At 39.3% G+C, this 20,856-nt stretch overlaps 1 protein-coding gene across 1 annotated transcript in view; it reads left to right on the forward strand.

The window, feature by feature from the left end:
- The window catches only part of DST (dystonin), a 491,021-nt gene that overhangs the window by 447,337 nt on the left and 22,828 nt on the right, over positions 1 to 20,856 (forward strand). The window contains 10 exon segments of the mRNA XM_068559249.1: positions 3,669 to 3,866; positions 4,211 to 4,339; positions 6,952 to 7,122; positions 7,963 to 8,118; positions 8,322 to 8,528; positions 11,903 to 12,022; positions 14,673 to 14,842; positions 16,149 to 16,308; positions 18,670 to 18,864; positions 19,377 to 19,505. Coding sequence (XP_068415350.1) covers positions 3,669 to 3,866; positions 4,211 to 4,339; positions 6,952 to 7,122; positions 7,963 to 8,118; positions 8,322 to 8,528; positions 11,903 to 12,022; positions 14,673 to 14,842; positions 16,149 to 16,308; positions 18,670 to 18,864; positions 19,377 to 19,505 — 1,635 coding nt within the window.

The following is a 20,856-nucleotide window of genomic DNA, read 5'->3' on the forward strand; positions in this document are numbered from 1 at the left end:
GCATTATTTACTGGGATCTGTCATAGGCATTTCATATCGTATTTTCTAGTAAGAGAACAGCTAAATCGTGGAATGCTGGACGCACGTATTCCCCAGTAAATGGTGAAATCTCTTTCCCTTTAATGTTAGGGCCTCCTGGGGTTCTTTCCTGTCACCCTAGCAGTTAATTCTAGCACCCTTAAAACCAGAGACGATAAAAGAGTATTCTGTGATCATTTGTTTCCTTTTTTTTTTTTTTTACATCTTTATTGGAGTATAATTGCTTTACAATGGTGTGTTAGTTTCTGCTTTATAACAAAGTGAATCAGTTATACATATACATATATCCCCATATCTCTTCTGTCTTGTGTCTCCCTCCCTCCCACCCTCCCTATCCCACCCCTCTAGGTAGTCACAAAGCACCGAGGTGATCTCCCTGTGCTATGCGGCTGCTTCCCACTAGCTAGCTATTTACGTTTCGTAGTGTATATATGTCCATGCCACTCTCTCACTTTCTCACTTTGTCCCAGCTTACCCTTCCCCCTCCCCATATCCTCAAGTCCATTCTCTAGTAGATCTGCGCCTTTATTCCCGTCTTGCCCCTAGGTTCTTCATGACCACTTTTTTTTTTTTTCTTAGATTCCATATATGTGTGTTAGCGTACGGTATTTGTTTTTCTCTTTCTGACTTACTTCACTCTGTATGATAGATTCTAGGTCCATCCACCTCACTACAAATAACTCAATTTTGTTTCTATTCATGACTGAGTAATATTCCATTGTATATGTGTGCCACATCTTCTTTATCCATTCGTCTGCTGATGGACACTTAGGTTGCTTCCATGTCCTGGCTATTGTAAATAGAGCTGCAGTGAACATTGTGGTACATGACTCTTTTTGAATTATGGTTTTCTCAGGGTATATGCCCAGTAGTGGGATTGCTGGGTTGTATGGTAGTTCTATTTTTAGTTTTTTAAGGAACCTCCATACTGTTCTCCATATTGGCTGTATCAATTTACATTCCCACCAACAGTGCAAGAGGGTTCCCTTTTCTCCACACCCTCTCCAGCATTTATTGTTTGTAGATTTTTTGATGATGGCCATTCTGACCGGTGTGAGATGATATCTCATTGTAGTTTTGATTTGCATTTCTCTAGTGATTAATGATGTTGAGCATTCTTTCATGTGTTTGTTGGCAATCTGTATATCTTCTTTGGAGAAATGTCTATTTAGGTCTTCTGCCCATTTTTGGATTGGGTTATTTGTTTTTCTGATATTGAGCTGCATGAGCTGCTTGTATATTTTGGAGATTAATCCTTTGTCAGTTGCTTCATTTGCAAATATTTTCTCCCATTCTGAGGGTTGTCTTTTCGTCTTGTTTATGGTTTCCTTTGCTGTGCAAAAGCTTTTAAGTTACATTAGGTCCCATTTGTTTATTTTTGTTTTCAATTTCCATTTCTCTAGGACGTGGGTCAAAAAGGATCTTGCTGTGATTTATGTCATGGAGTGTTCTGCCTGTGTTTTCCTCTAAGAGTTTGATAGTGTCTGGCCTTATATTTAGGTCTTTAGTCCATTTTGAGTTTATTTTTGTGTATGGGGTTAGGGAGTGTTCTAATTTCATTCTTTTACATGTAGCTGTCCAGGTTTCCCAGCACCATTTATTGAAGAGGCTGTCTTTTCTCCACTGTATATTCTTGCCTCCTTTATCAAAGATGAGGTGACCATATGTGCGTGGGTTTATCTCTGGGCTTTCTATCCTGTTCCATTGATCTATATTTCTGTTTTTGTGCCAGTACCATACTGTCTTGATTACTGTAGCTTTGTAGTATAGTCTGAAGTCCGGGAGCCTGATTCCTCCAGCTCCGTTTTTCTTTCTCAAGATTGCTTTGGCTATTCAGTGGCTTTTGAGTTTCCATACAAATTGTGAAATTTTTTGTTCTAGTTCTGTGAAAAATGCCAGTGGTAGTTTGATAGGGATTGCATTGAATCTGTAGATTGCTTTGGGTAGTATAGTCATTTTCACAATGTTGATTCTTCCAATCCAAGAACATGGTATATCTCTCCATCTATTTGTATCATCTTTAATTTCTTTCATCAGTGTCTTATAATTTTCTGCATACAGGTCTTTTGTCTCCTTAGGTAGGTTTATTCCTAGATATTTTATTCTTTTCGTTGCAATGGTAAATGGGAGTGTTTCCGTAATTTCACTTTCAGATTTTTCATCTTTAGTGTATAGGAATGCAAGAGATTTCTGTGCAATTAATTTTGTATCCTGCTACTTTACCAAATTCATTGATTAGCTCTAGTAATTTTCTGGTAGCATCTTTAGGATTCTCTATGTATAGTATCATGTCATCTGCAAACAGTGACAGCTTTACTTCTTCTTTTCCTATTTGGATTCCTTTTATTTCTTTTTTTTCCTCTGATTGCTGTGGCTAAAACTTCCAAAACTATGTTGAGTAATAGTGGTGAGAGTGGGCAACCTTGTCTTGTTCCTGATCTTAGTGGAAATGGTTTCAGTTTTTCACCATTGAGGACGATGTTGGCTGTGGGTTTGTCATATATGGCCTTTATTATGTTGAGGTAAGTTCCCTCTATGCCTACTTTCCTGAGGGTTTTTGTTATAAATGGGTGTTGAATCTTGTCAAAAGCTTTCTCTGCATCTATTGAGATGATCATATGGTTTTTCTCCTTCAATTTGTTAATATGGTGTATCACATTGATTGATTTGCGTATATTGAAGAATCCTTGCATTCCTGGGATAAACCCCACTTGATCATGGTGTATGATCCTTTTAATGTGCTGTTGGATTCTGTTTGCTAGTATTTTGTTGAGGATTTTTGCATCTATGTTCATCAGTGATATTGGCCTGTAGTTTTCTTTCTTTGTGACATCTTTGTCTGGTTTTGGTATCAGGGTGATGGTGGCCTCGTAGAATGAGTTTGGGAGTGTTCCTCCCTCTGCTGTATTTTGGAAGAGTTCGAGAAGGATAGGTGTTAGCTCTTCTCTAAATGTTTGATAGAATTCACCTGTGAAGCCATCTGCTCCTGGGCTTTTGTTTGTTGGAAGATTTTTAGTCACAGTTTCAATTTCAGTGCTTGTGATTGGTCTGTTCATATTTTCTGTTTCTTCCTGGTTCAGTCTCAGAAAGTTGTGTATTTCTAAAAATTTGTCCATTTCTTCCAGGTTGTCCATTTTATTGGCATATAGTTGCTTGTAGTAATCTCTCATGTTTCCTTTTTAAGAGTGCTAATTGTAAAACATGGCAATGTATTAATTTTATATTTGAACACATAGCAATATATATCTTTGAAATTGTTTACTCAGGACATGAAAATTAAGTTCAATTAAAGTGAGCTTGAATCGAATGAATAGTTTTAGAGCCTTTTAACTATAATCTCTATGTACTTAATGTCATCAATTGCAAAACTCTTCTAATGGGAAGAACTAGCAATGTTCTCAACATAATCATTTCAGGGGATGTTGGTAGATTGAAGAGATACCCAATAAAGCTGCAAAGTTAAGGGAAAGGAAGTTCACCATTTTAAAAAGTTCATTAGTATTAAAATTCTATGTATATGTTTTAGCTTCAGAACGTTTCATAACCAGGAAATAAAAGAATTGCATTAGAAGCGATGCTAGCATGTTACAAACTAGCGAACATATTAAGTGTTATCTGAATATTTTCAGGTGCTCCAAAATGATGTATTAGCCCATCAGTCCACCGTGGAAGCCGTGAATAAAGCAGGAAATGATCTAATCGAATCAAGTGCCGGAGAAGAAGCGAGCAACCTTCAGAACAAGCTAGAGGTTTTGAATCAACGCTGGCAAAATGTTTTGGAAAAAACAGAACAAAGGAAGCAGCAGCTGGATGGTGCCTTGCGCCAGGTGAATGAGAGAATAAATCCTGAAACTTTCTGGTGCCTTCAAGACCAAGATGGCATGGCATTCTTTTATTGGTTTTCACACCCCTGTTTAGTTTTTATACTTCAAGGAGAAGAGTAAAAATAAGTGGGCTAAAGGACAGAGCTGAGAAGAACACAGCTCTCCAGTTCTTAGCATGATAGTTTTATTGCTGGTTCTCCTGCTGAAGAAAAGCAAGTGGTCCAGAGGCCCCTGCCCTTGTTCAAAATGCATGGAGAGGCTTAGCAGGCTGGGATTGTTTAAGCTTCATTTTTGGCTTCAAAGTGACCATATCTGGGGCCCAAACTTGAACCTCTCTCTCACTCCAGGCTAAAGGGTTCCACGGCGAAATCGAGGATTTGCAACAGTGGCTGACAGACACGGAGCGCCATCTGTTAGCATCCAAGCCTCTGGGAGGTTTACCGGAAACAGCCAGGGAACAGCTTAATGCCCACATGGTAACTATATTATTTCCTACAGCTCTAGCCTCAGATTAAGAAACTGACCATTTTGTGTAGGCCCTGGTGATCAACAAACTGTGGGAGAAGGTTTAAAGGATATCCAGTTTTGCAGCAGAAATCTCTATACGTAAGTGCTAGAAACACTGTTGATTACATTTTTAAAGTCAGAACCTATTCTTTATTTTAAAGTTTAGTGTGTCAGTGTATGAAAAGAGGTTTTAGCAGTCTAGGCATTTTTTAGAAGCAAACCTTCCCCCATAAAATGATAAACTTGTATGGATAGTAATATAACATTGGGTAAATTATGAACTGTGGCTCCTTGAGTGGAAAGAAAAATCCCTAAAGGAATCAGAATGGACTTAAAAATTACTGCTGTGAGCATGAGATTCCCACCCAGTTTCATGGAAGGCTGGAAAATATGTTCTTGTTCTGTGAAAACAAAGTTACATATTTGCTCCTTTTAATGGTGATGGGGCCGTATCTTCAACCTCACACCCACCAGGTTTGGACAAGAGGGGGCTTCTGTTTAATTGTCTAAGCCGGAGCATCACATCATGCCTGCGGGCTGTTCCCGCCCGGAGTCTGTAGCGCTGTCAACCCTTAAAGATGAGGAGGAAAAATAATGAAACTTGAGACTCTGGCTTTCTTTCCTAGCAGTATGGGCTGAGGAATTAAATTTAGACTACATTTGACCTATTGACATTGCCTATTCATGTCCCATCATAATTTAGCTCTAACAGTTCTAAGAGAAAACAGTCTTTTTCCAATGTTGAATGCTTCTTAGGAAATAAAAGTAGAAGTACTTAGGGATTTGGCAAAAGAAATGGGCCATTGTACGTGAAAGTCTGTACTCTTTAGTCATGCCTAGTGTTGTTGTAAGATCTTACTAATAAAACTGCACTTGTTGGGAATAATTTTGAATTTGATGATTTGGAGAGGAAGTGACCATCTTGTAGGTGGAGTGAAGAAATACAACAGAAGTAACATCTTATTCGTTTCACAATTGCTATGAGCAGTTAAAATAAATCCTATTAATCCAGTAGAGAATTTTCTAGAATCTCTATTCCTTCTTTTAGAAAATCATTGTGTATGTGGTTTTCTTGTTGTTAATATGTTGTTTTCTTGGTGCCACAAGGGACCCATTTGTTCACTGAAAAAGTAATTGACTAAATAACTTGGGAGCACTTGTCTTTTCCATAAAATCTGGCTGTCTTCCAGATACCTCCTTACTTTCCTAGAAGTACTTGCATAGCTATTACAGTCCGTTAAGTATAAGTTTAATGAATTCTTGAACAAACATGAGTGAGGTGGTTCTCTAATAAACAAATATTTTTAAATGGTAATTTAGAAGAATATAAGTAAAAAGTTGGAAAGCACAGAGCTTATCTTTAGAATATTTTATTTTAGAAAAATATTACTTATCAGCATATTTGGTTTGGGTAGGATGTTTGCTGATATCATTTGCCAGGTTATAGAATTCCATGATTTAAGAAATTCTAAAGAGTTACTGATACTTGTAATACTGTTTTAGTCATGTTCTTTGGATTTGGTTCTGTTAGACATGAAGGAAACTAGAAAACTTAGAGTGTTACTGTTTCCTGAGATTTAGCTGTATTTAGAAGCTTTGCTTTGATTAAAGCTTTCAGTGGGTGATATTGTAAATATATTTAGAGAAGGATTTTTTTAAGGTTTGAGAAATTACAAAGTTTTGAGGCAATAAAAATGTTCTAGAATTAGTAGTGATGGTTGCACAGCCTTATGAATATACTAAAAACACTGAATTCTAGACTTTAAAATGCTGATTTTTATGGATTGTATCTCAATTTTAAAAATTAAAAAGTTGGAAATGTTAGATAGTATGTAATTTTTCAGTGGGAGCTATGATTTGACTCACATTATAATTGAATCAATGGAATAGAACTGGTCTTACTTTTGACGTGAGTGTAACTGGTGTTTCATTTATCTTAAATTCTAAATTTGTTTAAGCAGTATTTTTATATTCTCTATAGAAGATACACACTGCATTCTAGTTGAAAGCTTTACAAATGTTATAAGTGAGAAGAATATTCATAGGACCACAAGTTTGGCTACTGTGATTCCAAAGTCTGCGTCATCAACTTAAATATCTTACTGTACTGGGTCTTGACCTTCCATCCACTGTATGTCTTCTGAGCATAGAATTAAATTATACCAAAAAAACAATATTACAGTCGTTGTATTGTGTTCCTAGGAGAGACTTAGAGAACCCATTTTACAGAGAAGGAAATCGAGGCTCAGGGAAGTTACGTTACTTGCCCAAGGCCACAGAGCTGATTGGTTACTGTACATTGAAACCTTTCTTGATAACATTTAACATTACTGCTTCACGTGTGGGGTGGATTGATAACAATAGCACCATTTCTAAGATTTCTTGGTAGGCAGAGTGTGGCTATAGGTTTAGGTGTTCTTTTAGTATAGTGGAAAGTTTGAATGTGTCAGGGTTATTCTGTGTGCTGGACGGAGTTGAGTATATAATAAGGGGCTTGGGATTGATGACACGGAAAAAGAGCTCTGAGATTTTGTTCTCTTAAAAATGATATAACCTGGGGGGGGGGAATATCTCCATTTAGGAAATCTGTGCTGCCTTTGATGTTAAAGAAGAAACATATAAGAGTCTGATGCAGAAAGGCCAGCAGATGCTTGCAAGATGCCCCAAATCTGCAGAGACAAATATTGACCAAGACATAAATAACTTGAAAGAAAAATGGGAATCGGTGGAAACCAAACTCAATGAAAGGAAAGTATGTGCCTTGATGGATATCATAGCATGAATGTTTTCACTGTTTCATTTCATGGGTCTTACCTTAACTCCGAGTAGAATTGTCAGTGGAACATCTAATGATTCGTGTTTAAATTTTCTTTGTATACGTTTGGACATTTCATGGGCTCAGCTGAAAATAGTATTCTGTCTTAACGCAGGAGAACACAGTTGAAGGAATCTATTCAGACATAGATAAAGGTATATCATAGATCAAGTGTTAACTAGATATAGTTTAAATCTGTGAACCACTTGAATTCTGGGTGGTTAAGTAATTCTAATCACACTTATTAAGCAAAAGGCAGGCTGTATGTAAGGCAGGGGTGAGGAGGGAGGGAGACCAAGAAAGTGAGATGATTGTATATATAATAAGCACTTACATAACAAAAATCCATGAGGGGGCATTAAAAATCTTACTATTTAATGCTATAAAAATGATAGGCTAGGAATACTAGATTATACGCCCTGGCTGACAGAGCATAATGTATATATATTTCATAGTATTTTGACCCCCAGAATGAATTGTATGCATGTCAAATTTTCTTTTTCTAGATTCTGTTTAGTAATTCTGTGGTTAATTGTCCCCAAACCACAATTTTAGTGTATATTAAAGTTGTTTTAGCTGCAGTGAGATGCTTCTCACTAAACTTGAAGGGGCTTGGTTAGCCAGTATTCAAAAACTGTTTGGGGGATACAGACTATGCATAAATAAAGTATGGATGGGAAGGAAATCTGCCAGAGAGTGGTTAAACTTGTTGGGGCGGGGAGGGGGGAGGCGGGAAACCTTGAATACCATGAAATACTAAATAATCTGTCTTTGCAGGTTAAACTGGAAGAGGCCCTCACCTTGGCAATGGAATTCCACAGTTCCCTCCAGGACTTCATCAACTGGCTCACCCAGGCGGAGCAGACCCTAAACGTGGCTTCCCGGCCAAGCCTTATCTTGGACACCGTCTTGTTTCAAATTGATGAACACAAGGTAAGCTGCATCCCGGATGGACAGCAGTCCCTTCTCAGACCTTTTTAGACATCAGGCTGTTTTAATAGCAAAAGCATAACTTTGGTAGTTTGAACACTTTCTTTTGTCCTTTGAAACCAGCTTATGATCCCGGAAGTATTTTCAAGATAGATCCGTTTTTCCTTTGTTTCTGATTGTACCCACCTCCCTTTTTTTTGGGAAAGGTCTTTGCCAATGAAGTAAATTCTCACCGGGAGCAGATCATAGAGCTGGACAAAACTGGAACCCACCTGAAGTATTTCAGTCAGAAACAAGATGTCGTTCTCATTAAGAATCTGCTTATCAGTGTACAGAGCCGCTGGGAGAAAGTGGTCCAGCGCTTAGTAGAAAGAGGAAGATCTTTGGATGATGCAAGGAAGAGGGCCAAGCAGGTAAACCTTTATAAAGATCCTCTGAACTTGGCAATGAATCAGGTCTATGTTATGTTATTAAATGCGCGTTATGTTATTAAAGTGCTTTTATGGCAGGCTGTGTTTTGTGTAACAATCATGGCATGAAGCCAAGGTGTTTATTTCCTAAAAAGGCCATGGCCTCAGTTTGGACGATGACATCACTTTCTGACCTGGCAGCAACTCCAGGCCCTGGGGACCAGCCTTGGAAGGACTGATCATATCTTGATATCACAGATGGGCCGTTATCATTGGGGCCCAAAAAAAGGGCTCCACAGTTTTGTTGTTGGGTTGGTTGGTTTTCCTTGTCCGTTCAACCTCCACTCTCATACTTAGAGTGAGGCATTCTGCTTTATTATATTGCTACTTGTGTTTAGTTCCAAAACCAGACTTTCGCACGTGTAGCCCCCAGACAGCTTTCTGAAGGCATACTCTGGGTCTGAGCTGGTTGTTTCTCTTCACTTCTCCAAATCCGTACACTTGTTGGCAGGGCTTCCTTTCTTTTCTAATATTTGGATACAGCTTCATCCCACCTTTAAATTAACTGTTTGAATCTTGGGGGGTCTGCTTTTTTTTTTTTTTAATAAATTTATTTATTTATTTTGGGCTGTGTTGGGTCTTCGTTTCTGTGCGAGGGCTTTCTCTAGTTGCGGCGAGCGGGGGCCACTCCTCATCGCGGTGCACGGGCCTCTCACTGTCGCGGCCTCTCTTGTTGCGGCCTCTCTTGTTGCGGAGCACGGGCTCCAGACGCGCAGGCTCAGTAGTTGTGGCTCACGGGCGTAGCTGCTCCGCAGCATGTGGGATCCTCCCAGACCAGGGCTCGAACCCGTGTCCCCTGCATTGGCAGGCAGATTCTCAACCACTGTGGGGGGCTGCTTTTTTTAATCTAGGGACTCTCACATGGAACTTTCCTTCCTTCCTTCCTTCATCTGTTATTCATATTCTGTTCTAGACTAAACACAGAGAAGTGCAGTTATGCATCTCTGTACTCCAGGGAAGAGGAAGATGCACCCACCTTGCTTGGCATATATCTTTGATTTTTACTAGGAACTTTGTGTAATAATATTGAGGGTGAATTTTATAATGACTGTTTCTGCCCCATTCCATTACATTTGTGCGGCATTGCTGTTGGGCGCCGTCATTTGGGGAGCTAGGCTCGGCTGGGCGATGCAGAGGATGACCTGGGAGTCCAGTGTTTCAGCATTTAAAGCTGTCCAGCATAAAATGTTTAAAGGCTGGAGAAATGACACATTGTGCTGTGATTGGATTACAGGCCACGTGTCCCTTTTTGAAGGGGAGGTATGGTATGTCCCATGTAATAAATGAGTCCTTAGAATAGAATCGGTCTCGAATGTTTTTTTAAGACAGTCCTCATGCCAAGCCTGACGTTTTCTCACCGTGTGTGCAGCCCTGTCGTCTGTAGTGGAGGCGTTCTGAGTTATGAGCATCTGATTTACTCAGGTCTCATGGATGCCAGTAGCCAGTCAGCCACCCTCTTCCTCCTTTCTCTATCGAGTCAATTTTATTTTCTCAGTCTGTTGAATTGAATTGATAAGGATTCTCCACTGTTCTCGGTGCAAAAAGATGGCATTTCTGCTATTTGTACGGCTTCTAAATAGTTTTGAGAGCAGGACCAGCCTCAGAACCTGTGCGTTTGTACCACTGTACTTACCATCCATTTGTTATAGGCTGTACTGTCTGTAGAAAGACAAGCTGACAGGGACTTCCCTGACGGTCCAGGGGTCAGGACTCCATGCTTCCACTGCAGGGGGCACGGGTTTGATCCCTGGTCGGGGAACTAAGATCCTGCATGCCAAAAAAAAGACAAGCTGGCATCACTAGCTGTTTATTTATTTATTTGTTCTAATACCTCAGGTTTTGGCTCAGATCTTGGCTGTAGTTCTCTGACTTGGGCAATTTATGTGCCTATTCTGGCCTCCCTGTTTTCATGTCTAAGTTGACTAGATTTGTGGGAGGGACGTGTGGGGAGAGCAGGTCTCTAACGAGACAGTCTCCAGTGGACCTTTGCAGCTTTGTGATTCTGTGCTCTCACTGTGCTTAGTATCAAATGTCTTTTTGTTATTTCACTATTAATGTTCTTTGATATAAAACAGATTTTATTTTGATTACTTAGGTTTTTGTCATGTATCTGTTCCCTTTAGTTCCTTGGAAGAAATAATTTATAACTAATTTCCCAGTTTGGTATCCAAAAATAGTACCTACTATTTCTTTATGATAAGCAGAAAAGAGACCACAGCTGAAATCAAGTATATATAGCACCAGAATAGTTCAAGGTTGTAGACGCGAAAGAGAATTCTATTTTGTTAGAACTCGAGTATTGTGGGTGCTCTTAAGTATAAAACCAGTATGTGAGGCTCAGGCATTGATGTGAGGATTTGTATAGCAGCAAGAAAGATGTTGAACTGTCTTTGCATTAAATAGGAAAGTAATGCCCTCTTTTTGTTAAAATGAATTTACAAACTTTATCCTTTCCCTTCTCCCTTTTTTGTGCCTCTTTCTTAGCATAAGAATTAAACACCACCTTAGAAGTAAATCCAGATCTGTCAAGAGACAACAGTGGAAGCTTACATTATTATTTTTTTAATTTTATTGACGTATAGTTGATTTACAATGTTGTGTTTAATTTCTGCTATACAGCAAAGTGATTCAGTTATACATCTATCTATTTTTTTTCATGTTTTTTTCCATTATGGTTTATCACAGGATATTGAATATAGGTCCCTGTGCTATACAGTAGGACCTTGTTGTTTATCCATCCTATATATACTAGTTCGCATCTGTTAATCCCAAACTCCCACTCCATCCCTCCCCCACGCTCCCTCCCCCTTGGCAACCACAAGTCTGTTCTCTATGTCTGTGAGTCTGTTTCTGTTTTGTAGATAAGTTCATTTGTGTTGTATTTTAGATTCCAATCAGAACAGGAGACAGAAAGCCAAATGAAAAAAAATGAAAAGCAATGTAAGAGACCTATGGGATAATATAAAGCATGCCAGTCTACGCTTACATTATTTATTAAACAAAAGAAAGGGTGGGACATTCTGCCTGATGCTCCCTAACTGCTTCTAGGCTCACTTCTATTTTTGTTAAAGCTGACATGTTTGAATGAGTTATAACAAAGTGACCACGGGGCATGACCACAAAAGCTGAGCGTCAACAAGACATTTTGTAATCTGCTGATGAAAATATTCTTTCTTGTTCTTCTTCAGGGAGAATTTTGAATGTATAATTGTTAACATTTCCATTAATATCAGTTTCTGTTTAGAAATGTACTAGATTTCAAATCTAGTGAATATGCCTGAAAATTTTCTGGACAAAGATGTGAATTTCTTTTACAGTTCCATGAAGCTTGGAGTAAGCTTATGGAATGGCTGGAAGAGTCAGAGAAGTCTTTGGATTCTGAACTGGAAATTGCCAACGACCCAGACAAAATCAAAGCACAACTGGCACAGCATAAGGTGGGTCTGCAGTTAAGAAAAGCACATTGTGTCGTTGTATATCTCAGGGTCACTTTTAAATTCCTACCTGATTGTGTATTTATTCATCACTGGAGAAAAAGGCTGTCCAACGTGGACCTGTATTAAATTTAAAACCAATTGCCCTTTACATTGGTCAAGTGATCATTCCATTATGATTCCAGGGTTAACTGTTAAAAGAAAACACACAGAATTAAAACTGGAAGTCTTCCACAATCTAAAACACATAAAGGATTTCTAGAGGCCGAACATTGGCACTTCGGTTTATCACAACTGCCTTGTCTTGTAATTTCGTTCATAGACCAAATGCCATGCAGAACATAATTATGTACTAAAAGGAACGTAGATTTTGCCATATATATTCCTATATACAGTGCAGTGGGGAAAATTGGTTGCCACTTCCTAAATTGGTATTACTGTGTATGTGCGTGAAATTCCACCCCTCCCCTCAAAGACATAGTCACTGGCTTCCTTGTGTAGACAAGAAGATATGGAAACACTGTGTTTTATGTTTTCTGCCTTTTATATTCCTACCTCATGCCATTCAAAGAAAATCCCTCCCCCCATCCTCCCCAACTCTCTTGAATTTGGGTCTTTCTATTATTCTGTTTGTAAAGTGATCATCGGCCCTCAGGGTGAGGATGTGGGTAAAAGGAGACCGTCCCTGCAAACCATTTTACAATCTTAGGCATCTACATATAAATCATTGGCTTGAAACATGATAGCTTTTAAAATGCTGGAAAAGATTGAGTGATATAAGTTTTGTCATCATCAGAAAATTCTAGCCCTCGTGTTCATCCAGGCTGGTTGCTTCCGTTCGTGGGCCTGACCAGCTCTAGGGGTCAGGATCCTAGGATGATGGGGGAACATGCTGAGGTCCTTTCTTTGGCTGGATGAAGGCTTACGAGTGGCTTGTCCTGATGGCCCCTCTGCCTGGGAGCTGCCGCATCGCACTGGCAGCCCAGAGACGGTGATCAGCACCCTTTCCCCTCCCCTCCTTCTCAAAATAGAATGCCTTGTTTGAACTTGAGCATAGACGTTGTGTTACGCAGTCTGATGAAAGCATACTGCATATTTAAGGTAGAGAATCCTGGAAATAAGAATGTGTGAAGAACCCTATTAGATTTCTTTTTCTTTGTGAGACCTGTCGCCAGTCACCATTTCTCTGAGATAACAGGGTACGTTAAGCCAGTCTTAAAAGAAGTCTTTTCTGTTCATCGTTTGGATACTTTTTGTCTTTAAAAAGTTTGACTCTATCCTGTATTCAGCTGTAACATTTGTATAAGAAAATCTGTGTCAATACCATGATTCTGAAGCTAGCGTTCTGTTTCGAAAAACATGAAAAAAATAATAATTACAGAAAACAGACTACAGAAATAGTGACATATTGTGATGGGATTTATTGCCAAAAAATTCCCAGATGTAGTTGCCTCCTATTATAAAAGATATAAATAGTGTGGTATTAGTGAAATACTTCAAGTGTGTAACATTTTTAAGGCAATACAATTTATTAGGTAATTGTAACCTCGAGGTTATTTGGGAAATTACATTTGCATAGCATTTTACTGCCTGGGGTGATTCTAATGTGCTACCAGGATTGAGAATCTCCATGTTTGTGTTTCCTTGATATGTTATGAGCTTTTAAGCTGCCCATGAAGTTGACCTTTTTTCTTCTCATCACTGAGATTATGTATTCAATAGCAGTTGTCTTACTCTTTCTATTAAATATTTACAAACACCCACAAAATGCAAGATGATAATAAGGGTCCTACAGAGATAATACCCCTGCTCTATGAAAGCTTATAACTGAGTTATATAGAAAGATTAGAATTCATCCCTCCCCCACATGCATATATACACACACAAACATGAAGGGTTCACTAATACTGTAAAAGCTGAAAAATACAGGTGTCATATTAGCCATGTAGCTGTTTGGTAGTGGAAAGTTATCTATACACCTTTGGAGACTTGGGTAGGGTGTTGTGGTTGTGAGGAGGAGGGACGTGGCCTCCCCAGGTATGCCTAGAATGAGTGGGTCCAAACACAGAACCAGAGCTATGGTTCTTTTCCCCTTATCCTGGCTCACAGATAAAATACATGTAACATTACAGTGAGAATCCAAAATGTGTGACAGAAAATCTTTTTGACAATAAAAAACAACTGTAGTAAGTTTATACATTACTGGGTCATTCTGTGTCCAGACTGGACCCATACTTACTCATAGAGTATTAGCTACATTTTCCTCTCTGGGCTCGTGGGTCTCTCAATAGTTTATTAGCAATTCCACTTTACCATAACTATTTATACTGTTTGTAGTTTATGTCTACAAGAGATTCATGATTTGTTTTGCTTTGAAATTGTTTTGTTTGATAATAGTAGGTGCTCTTAATAATAATAGGTTCTTGGTAATAGTAGGTGCTTGGCTTCTGCAAAAAGTTAACCCTTCCATTTGAAAGTTTAAAGGTTCTTCTCTACCCTGGTGTGTTCCCTGTTGAGTACGCACTACACCTTGTGACTTGATGATGGCTAATGTCTCCATTTATTTAAGAGGGATGCCTCTTTCACTGTCTTTTACCTATTTGTGTATCAGTCCCAAGTAGAAATGCATGCTGTTCTCTTGTTGGATGTACAGGAGTTTCAGAAATCCCTCGGAGCCAAGCATTCTGTCTATGACACCACCAACAGGACTGGGCGTTCTCTGAAGGAGAAGACCTCCCTGGCTGACGACAACCTGAAGCTGGACGACATGCTGAGTGAGCTCAGAGACAAGTGGGACACGATCTGTGGGAAGTCGGTGGAGAGGTGAGATGCTCCTGACAGCCGCTCACTCACCTTGCTGGACCCCTGGCAGCTGTCCCGGTCCTGGCGCTCTGCAGGCAGGGTTTGGAACCTTGAATACACACCTCCTTTGTCTGGAGAATGTCTGCTCATCCTCGATGCCCCGCGCACACAGTGCCTCCCCCGAGAGGCTTTGCTGTCCAGTATTATTTACGTTTAAGTGCTCAGTTCATTCAAAAATGACATCCTTCTCCAAGCCTCCCGCATCTCACATGCAACTACAGCGCCTGCCTTCGGACTGGTCCCCAGGTCTGCCATGGTCCTCCTCAGTCCCATTTCCACATCACCAGCAGGCCTGTCTTCTTAAAGTATAAGTGGGATCTTGTCATCCCCCCTCCCCCTCCCAACCCCGCTTCATACCCTTTAGGGACTAACTCTTGGTTGTGGATTAGGATACAGGCCCTGTCACTGTGGCGAGCAGGGTCCTACCAGCCTGACCCCACCCACCCCTTCCCAGTCTCCCTCCTCCTCATTACACTTCAACCATGAAGACCCAAAAATTTAAAAAAATTTTAAAGTAGCTAAGAAAGTTAAAATAGTAGTTGAAGAGTTCACGTATCTTATACATGTTTCCAAATTTTTCATTGATCCTTGGTCTCGTTACTTTTGTCAGTATCCAGATTGAATAGAATATCATATTCCATTCTAGGGAACTTCATAGTAAGTTTTTCAGTGTTAGTTTTTCAAAATCATTAAAATCTTCTCTCAAAAGGTTACATACTTTTTACAATGTCCTATAAATGATTTCACGACAATTTATATGGCATTCTTGAAAAGACAGAAAGTCACAGTGATGAACAGATCCATGAGTGGCAGGTGTCAGTCTGGAGGCAGACTGTGCCAGGAAGAGCCAGCCTGAGGGAGATATGGGGTTGCTAGACTGTTCTGGGTCTTGACTGTGGTGATGTTACACGAACATATACATGTTTTAAAATCCATAGAACTGTACACCCCAAAGGTCAAACTTACTGCATGATACTTTAAAACACAATTTAATTGAAAAGGCATATTTTTATGAAGAAACTAAAGGGCCCGTGAGGTGATGGTGAGGGAATTTTCCTGGAACAGGTGCCATGGATTTAAGCAATGAAAAGAAAATTGGAGAGAAGTTTGTTATTTTCTAAGGAAAGCAGAGAAACAGCAGTGAGTCCCAATATACTGCTTTTCCTCTTGAGGTCTGCTTAGCCTTCGTGGATGTTTTTTAGATGTTTGGATATAGAGGGCAGCTTTTTTGTTGCTCAGATTGATTTTTTCCATTTTTTTCCCCTAGACAAAACAAATTGGAGGAAGCCCTCTTATTTTCTGGGCAATTCACAGACGCCCTGCAGGCCCTCATTGACTGGCTGTACAGGGTTGAGCCCCAGCTGGCTGAGGACCAGCCCGTCCACGGAGACATCGATCTAGTGATGAATCTGATCGATAATCACAAGGTATTGTTATCTGGGACATTTTATTTTATCTTCCTTGATTATTCTGAATGTAGAGGGAACTGTAGCCACTTAATTTAGCTTTATGAAAATCTACAGAGTATCTATCATACTACATAATAGTCTTTAATACTGAAATATGTGACATTTGAGGAGAACAGGGAAGCCAACTTTAAAAGTGATGCAGGAAAATTACTTCAGTATCAGTGAAATACTTTGGTTTTAAATTTCCCTATCCGAAACCTTGCTAGAACTTGAAAAGTGACTTCATTGTCTGGCACTTTAAAACGTGTTTCAAGAATGTTTTAGTATCTTTTGTTATTCATTTAAGTAATTATGTGGTATAATTTAAAATCGTTCGTTCAGTGACCTGGAACTAGGTCATTGCTGAAGTGCTAGATGTGTGACATGATCTGTGGGGGTCACGATCAGCTGCTTCTCTTTTTTTCAAAAACGGTTTTAACCTTGCCCCTTGACCTGTAGCAGTTTATGAGACAACAGCGTATGCCATTAGGGATTTGGTTATTACTTCAAGAAAATTGGTTTCCTTGCCGTCTCCTGATACGTATGTCAAACTGTTGTACAAATCAAAGGTGGTATTTGAGACGTCCCGCAGATGCTGAGTGTAAGGTCCTAAATTGTGATCAAATACTGTTACAACTTAAAGAACCTTGAAAACAGCATGAGGCCCGGTACTAATGTAGGATGGTTGGCTTTATATATACAATTTTCTTACAGCACTACACTTGAATTCATGTCATATTCCTCTCTATAATTTTTCAGTTCAGAAAACATATTTCATTTTAAAATGTTCTCTTTATACCTCCCTGGTTATGCTATTTTGATCTTACCTGTTCTTTTTAAAATAATTGGTCCTTTTGCATATTTATTTCCCCTTTTCTCGTTCCATTATCTCATTATACCCATAGAAGAGAGTTTGTTATGTTTGAACATTAACAGAAAATAAGAGAATAGATGCAGAACATTGATCAGGCCTACAAACATTTTAAAAACTTTAAATTACGTTGCTTTGCCTATATTGAAACAAATGTTTTGTACGTGATTAATACAAACTTTTCCATCCCCTGGCACTCCTTCAATGACTGATGAATAATGTAATGTTACTTTGTACATAAATGCCATTTTTAGAAGCTCACTGTCTAAATATTTACTCCCCTAGGCACTTGGCAGGTTTTTTATATACTAAAGGTCAACAAGAATGAATTAATCATTCAGCATTTGTAATACAATTGGAAGCCCCAATAAGAAGTTTAAGTATACAAAGTACATTGGAAAGCCTACTCAGAACCGTGGGACTAGTCCTGTCACAAAAGGGAGAGCTAGACGCTGTACCTTGTATCTGTGTGTTTGTGCATGAGTGTTTGTTCGTGTGTGTGTGTGTGTTTATCTCTCTGCGGGCACACCTCATTTAACACTTTCAGAGTGAAATCAGCAAAGAACCCATCACACTGTTTCTGGATTACTTTCGACAGTCTCACTTTTATGAATGATCCGAGTATCAGAATAGAAACTCATGGATAGAGTCAAAAGGATAAAATGTGCTTGGTAATATTCATTTGTGGTGATTTCTTAGAAAAATAAGCTGATTTTAGTTTATATATGAAGTTGGTTATTTGAAAGATCTGGTTGCAGACAGACTCTTGGGTCAGAAATGGATTTAGTCCAGGACCAAAAGAAGCCACTTTAACCCTTGGCGCATCAGAGTTCATCAAAATTGGGCGGGAGAGAAAAATAAAAAGCTTTTCCTCCAAGGTGACAGATTAAGGAGTCAAGCGTCTAAAATTTGACGTTACGGGTTAGTGCCCAGGATGCTGTGAAAGCTACAACAAAGAATTGTTAGAGGAAGAAAAAGAGGATGTTCCAGCCCTGCTGTTGTCTCCAAGGGCTGCTTAGTTACCAGTCAGTCTCTTAGGTGTGTTTGCTGATGGAGAGCAGTGTGGTGGCCAGCACACACAGGGCACACACAGTAATGATTCCAGAGGGATTGGGACACCCTCACAAGGTACCACAGAAAAGAAGTTGATGCATTTTTGCATGGGATTGAAATAAAGAAGGGTGACCACCATTATTTAAATCCAACATGTCATTTAAAAAATAACATTCGCTCAGGAAAACATTACAAGATTGAGGAGCAAATTGATACAAGCCTAGACTTGACGGTGCCCTCACAGGAGCGGTGTGTCTTGTCTTGTTTTCTGCAGATTCTGTGGAAAACGTGGGTCATTAAACTGTAGGTCTTGGAGAGCCATACACGATGTTATGTGCACATACATATTTCATATAGTATGTCTTAGCTGTTTGGGCTTTGTAATTTAAAATTATTTTTTTAAAATTTGGTCTTAGGTCTTCCAGAAGGAGCTGGGGAAGAGGACCAGCAGCGTGCAGGCCCTGAAGCGCTCGGCCCGGGAGCTCATAGAGGGCAGCCAGGATGACTCCTCCTGGGTCAGGGTCCAGATGCAGGAGCTGAGCACACGCTGGGAGACGGTGTGTGCACTCTCCATATCCAAGCAGACCCGCCTAGAAGCAGCTCTGCGCCAGGTAAAGCCCTGCGGTTACAGCTGCTGGGTGTGCTGAGAGAGGTCCTGCACCCCCAACAGGAACTGCTGTCCTGAAGGACCACAGGGCCCCCGTGTCTCAGCCAGGATAGTCATGGGGAGGAAGTTCTTAGGGCATCACTGCCTGGGTCCCCTCCCCGCCCAGCTCCTCCCCAAAGAACTTAAATGGCTCAACAGAGGGAGGCTTTCTAATCTTCCCATAAAAGTGCTGTTTGAGTCTTTTTTTCAGCTAGAATGTATAATGGGCTGCCATTCATCTCACATCAGATTGTTAAAATGGTGAATTATCCTTCATATAGGCCTTTTTGACGGATTAGATGTTTTCTTACATTTGTAAAATGCAGCACCATGTATCTTTATCTTTTTAATGGGAATAATGGATATAATGAATCAGTTTAAATTTAAGACTTTTTTTTTTTTTCCATTGAGAGGAAGACTCGACTCTACTAACAAGCATGTTTGGGAATCTTTTTTGGGGCGCATGTGAACCGTTAGGCAGAGGAGTTTCACTCGGTGGTCCATGCCCTCCTGGAGTGGCTGGCGGAAGCGGAGCAGACCCTTCGTTTCCATGGCGTTCTCCCAGACGATGAAGATGCTCTTCGGACTCTCATTGATCAGCATAAAGTGAGTTACATAAATGCTCAGTAAAAATAAGTGAGAAAGCCAAACAAAGTAGAGAAAATGGACTCATGATTGCAAATACCAACTGCATGCATATCTTCCTTCCTGAGAAGTAGTGAAAGATCTGGTATGTTTGAGAATCTATCTGTATCCTCCTTCCTTACATAGGTGTGTCCCCATGCAACTACGCACATGTATGTGTGGCTTTTTTTTTTTTTTTAATGTCTCCTTTATAGAAGGTGGTTATTTTAAAACTAGTCACTCTGAAGGAACCCTCCTAAACTGTTGGTGGGAATGTAAGTTGGTGCAGCCACTGTAGAGAACAGTGTGGAGGTTCCTCAGAAAACTAAAAATAGAGCTGCCATATGATCCAGCAATCCCACTCCTGAGCATATATCCAGACAAAACTATAATATACTTCAATTAAAAAAATAAAATAAAATAAAACTAGTCATTCTGTTTTCCTATCTCCAGGAAGCACATTTTTCTAGGGAACTCTTTGGCGCCTGAGCAAAACTGGTCAATTTTGTTGCACTTAGATGTGCATTTCAAAGATGAAACTTCCTTACTGAGCAGTATGACATTTATAAAATTATAACCATTAGAATTGTCAATTAATAATTTTTACCTTTGTAAGCAAGACAAGCAAGTAGTTTAATAACTAGTCTTCAAATTTTATTTTTAAACCTCTGCCAATTCTGTTTTTAATCAAGAGCTGCTTTAAATTCTTTTGAGAAGTAACCCATTTATAAATTATAAATAAAAAATGGATTATGTAAGTAGATATACTATTAAATAATTAACCAAGTAAAAAGCTGCCCATTGAATTTTCAGGTCAAAATTGTTCCTGTGACAATGCATAGGACTAGCAAAACCCTTAGGAGAGTGGTCCAGAGAGTTCTTAACAGATAATTTTTTTAACCTTTGACTCTAAAAGTCAGGAGTTAGCAATGCTAATACTCAGTGTAGTATTTTTTCCACCTGGGGTGTAGTGTTCTGAAAATTAAGTATCTTGAGGGTTTTTTTCTATTCTTTTTTTTGAAGTATAGTTGATTTACAATGTTGTGTTAATTTTTGCTGCACAGCAAAGTGATTCAGTTATACATATATATACATTGTTTTTTTTAATATTCTTTTCCATTATGGTTTATCATAGGATATTGAATATAGTTCTCTGTGCAATACAGTAGGACCTTGTTGTTTATCCATTCTATATCTAAAAGCTTACATCTGCTAACCCCAAACTCCCACTCCATCCCTCACCCAATGCACTCCCCCTTGGCAACCACAAGTCTGTTCTCTATGTCCGTGAGTCTGTTTCTGTTTTGTAGATCACTTATATCACATATAAGTG

Source organism: Eschrichtius robustus, chromosome 12 (assembly GCF_028021215.1).
Source record: "Eschrichtius robustus isolate mEscRob2 chromosome 12, mEscRob2.pri, whole genome shotgun sequence".
Lineage (NCBI taxonomy): Eukaryota > Metazoa > Chordata > Mammalia > Artiodactyla > Eschrichtiidae > Eschrichtius > Eschrichtius robustus.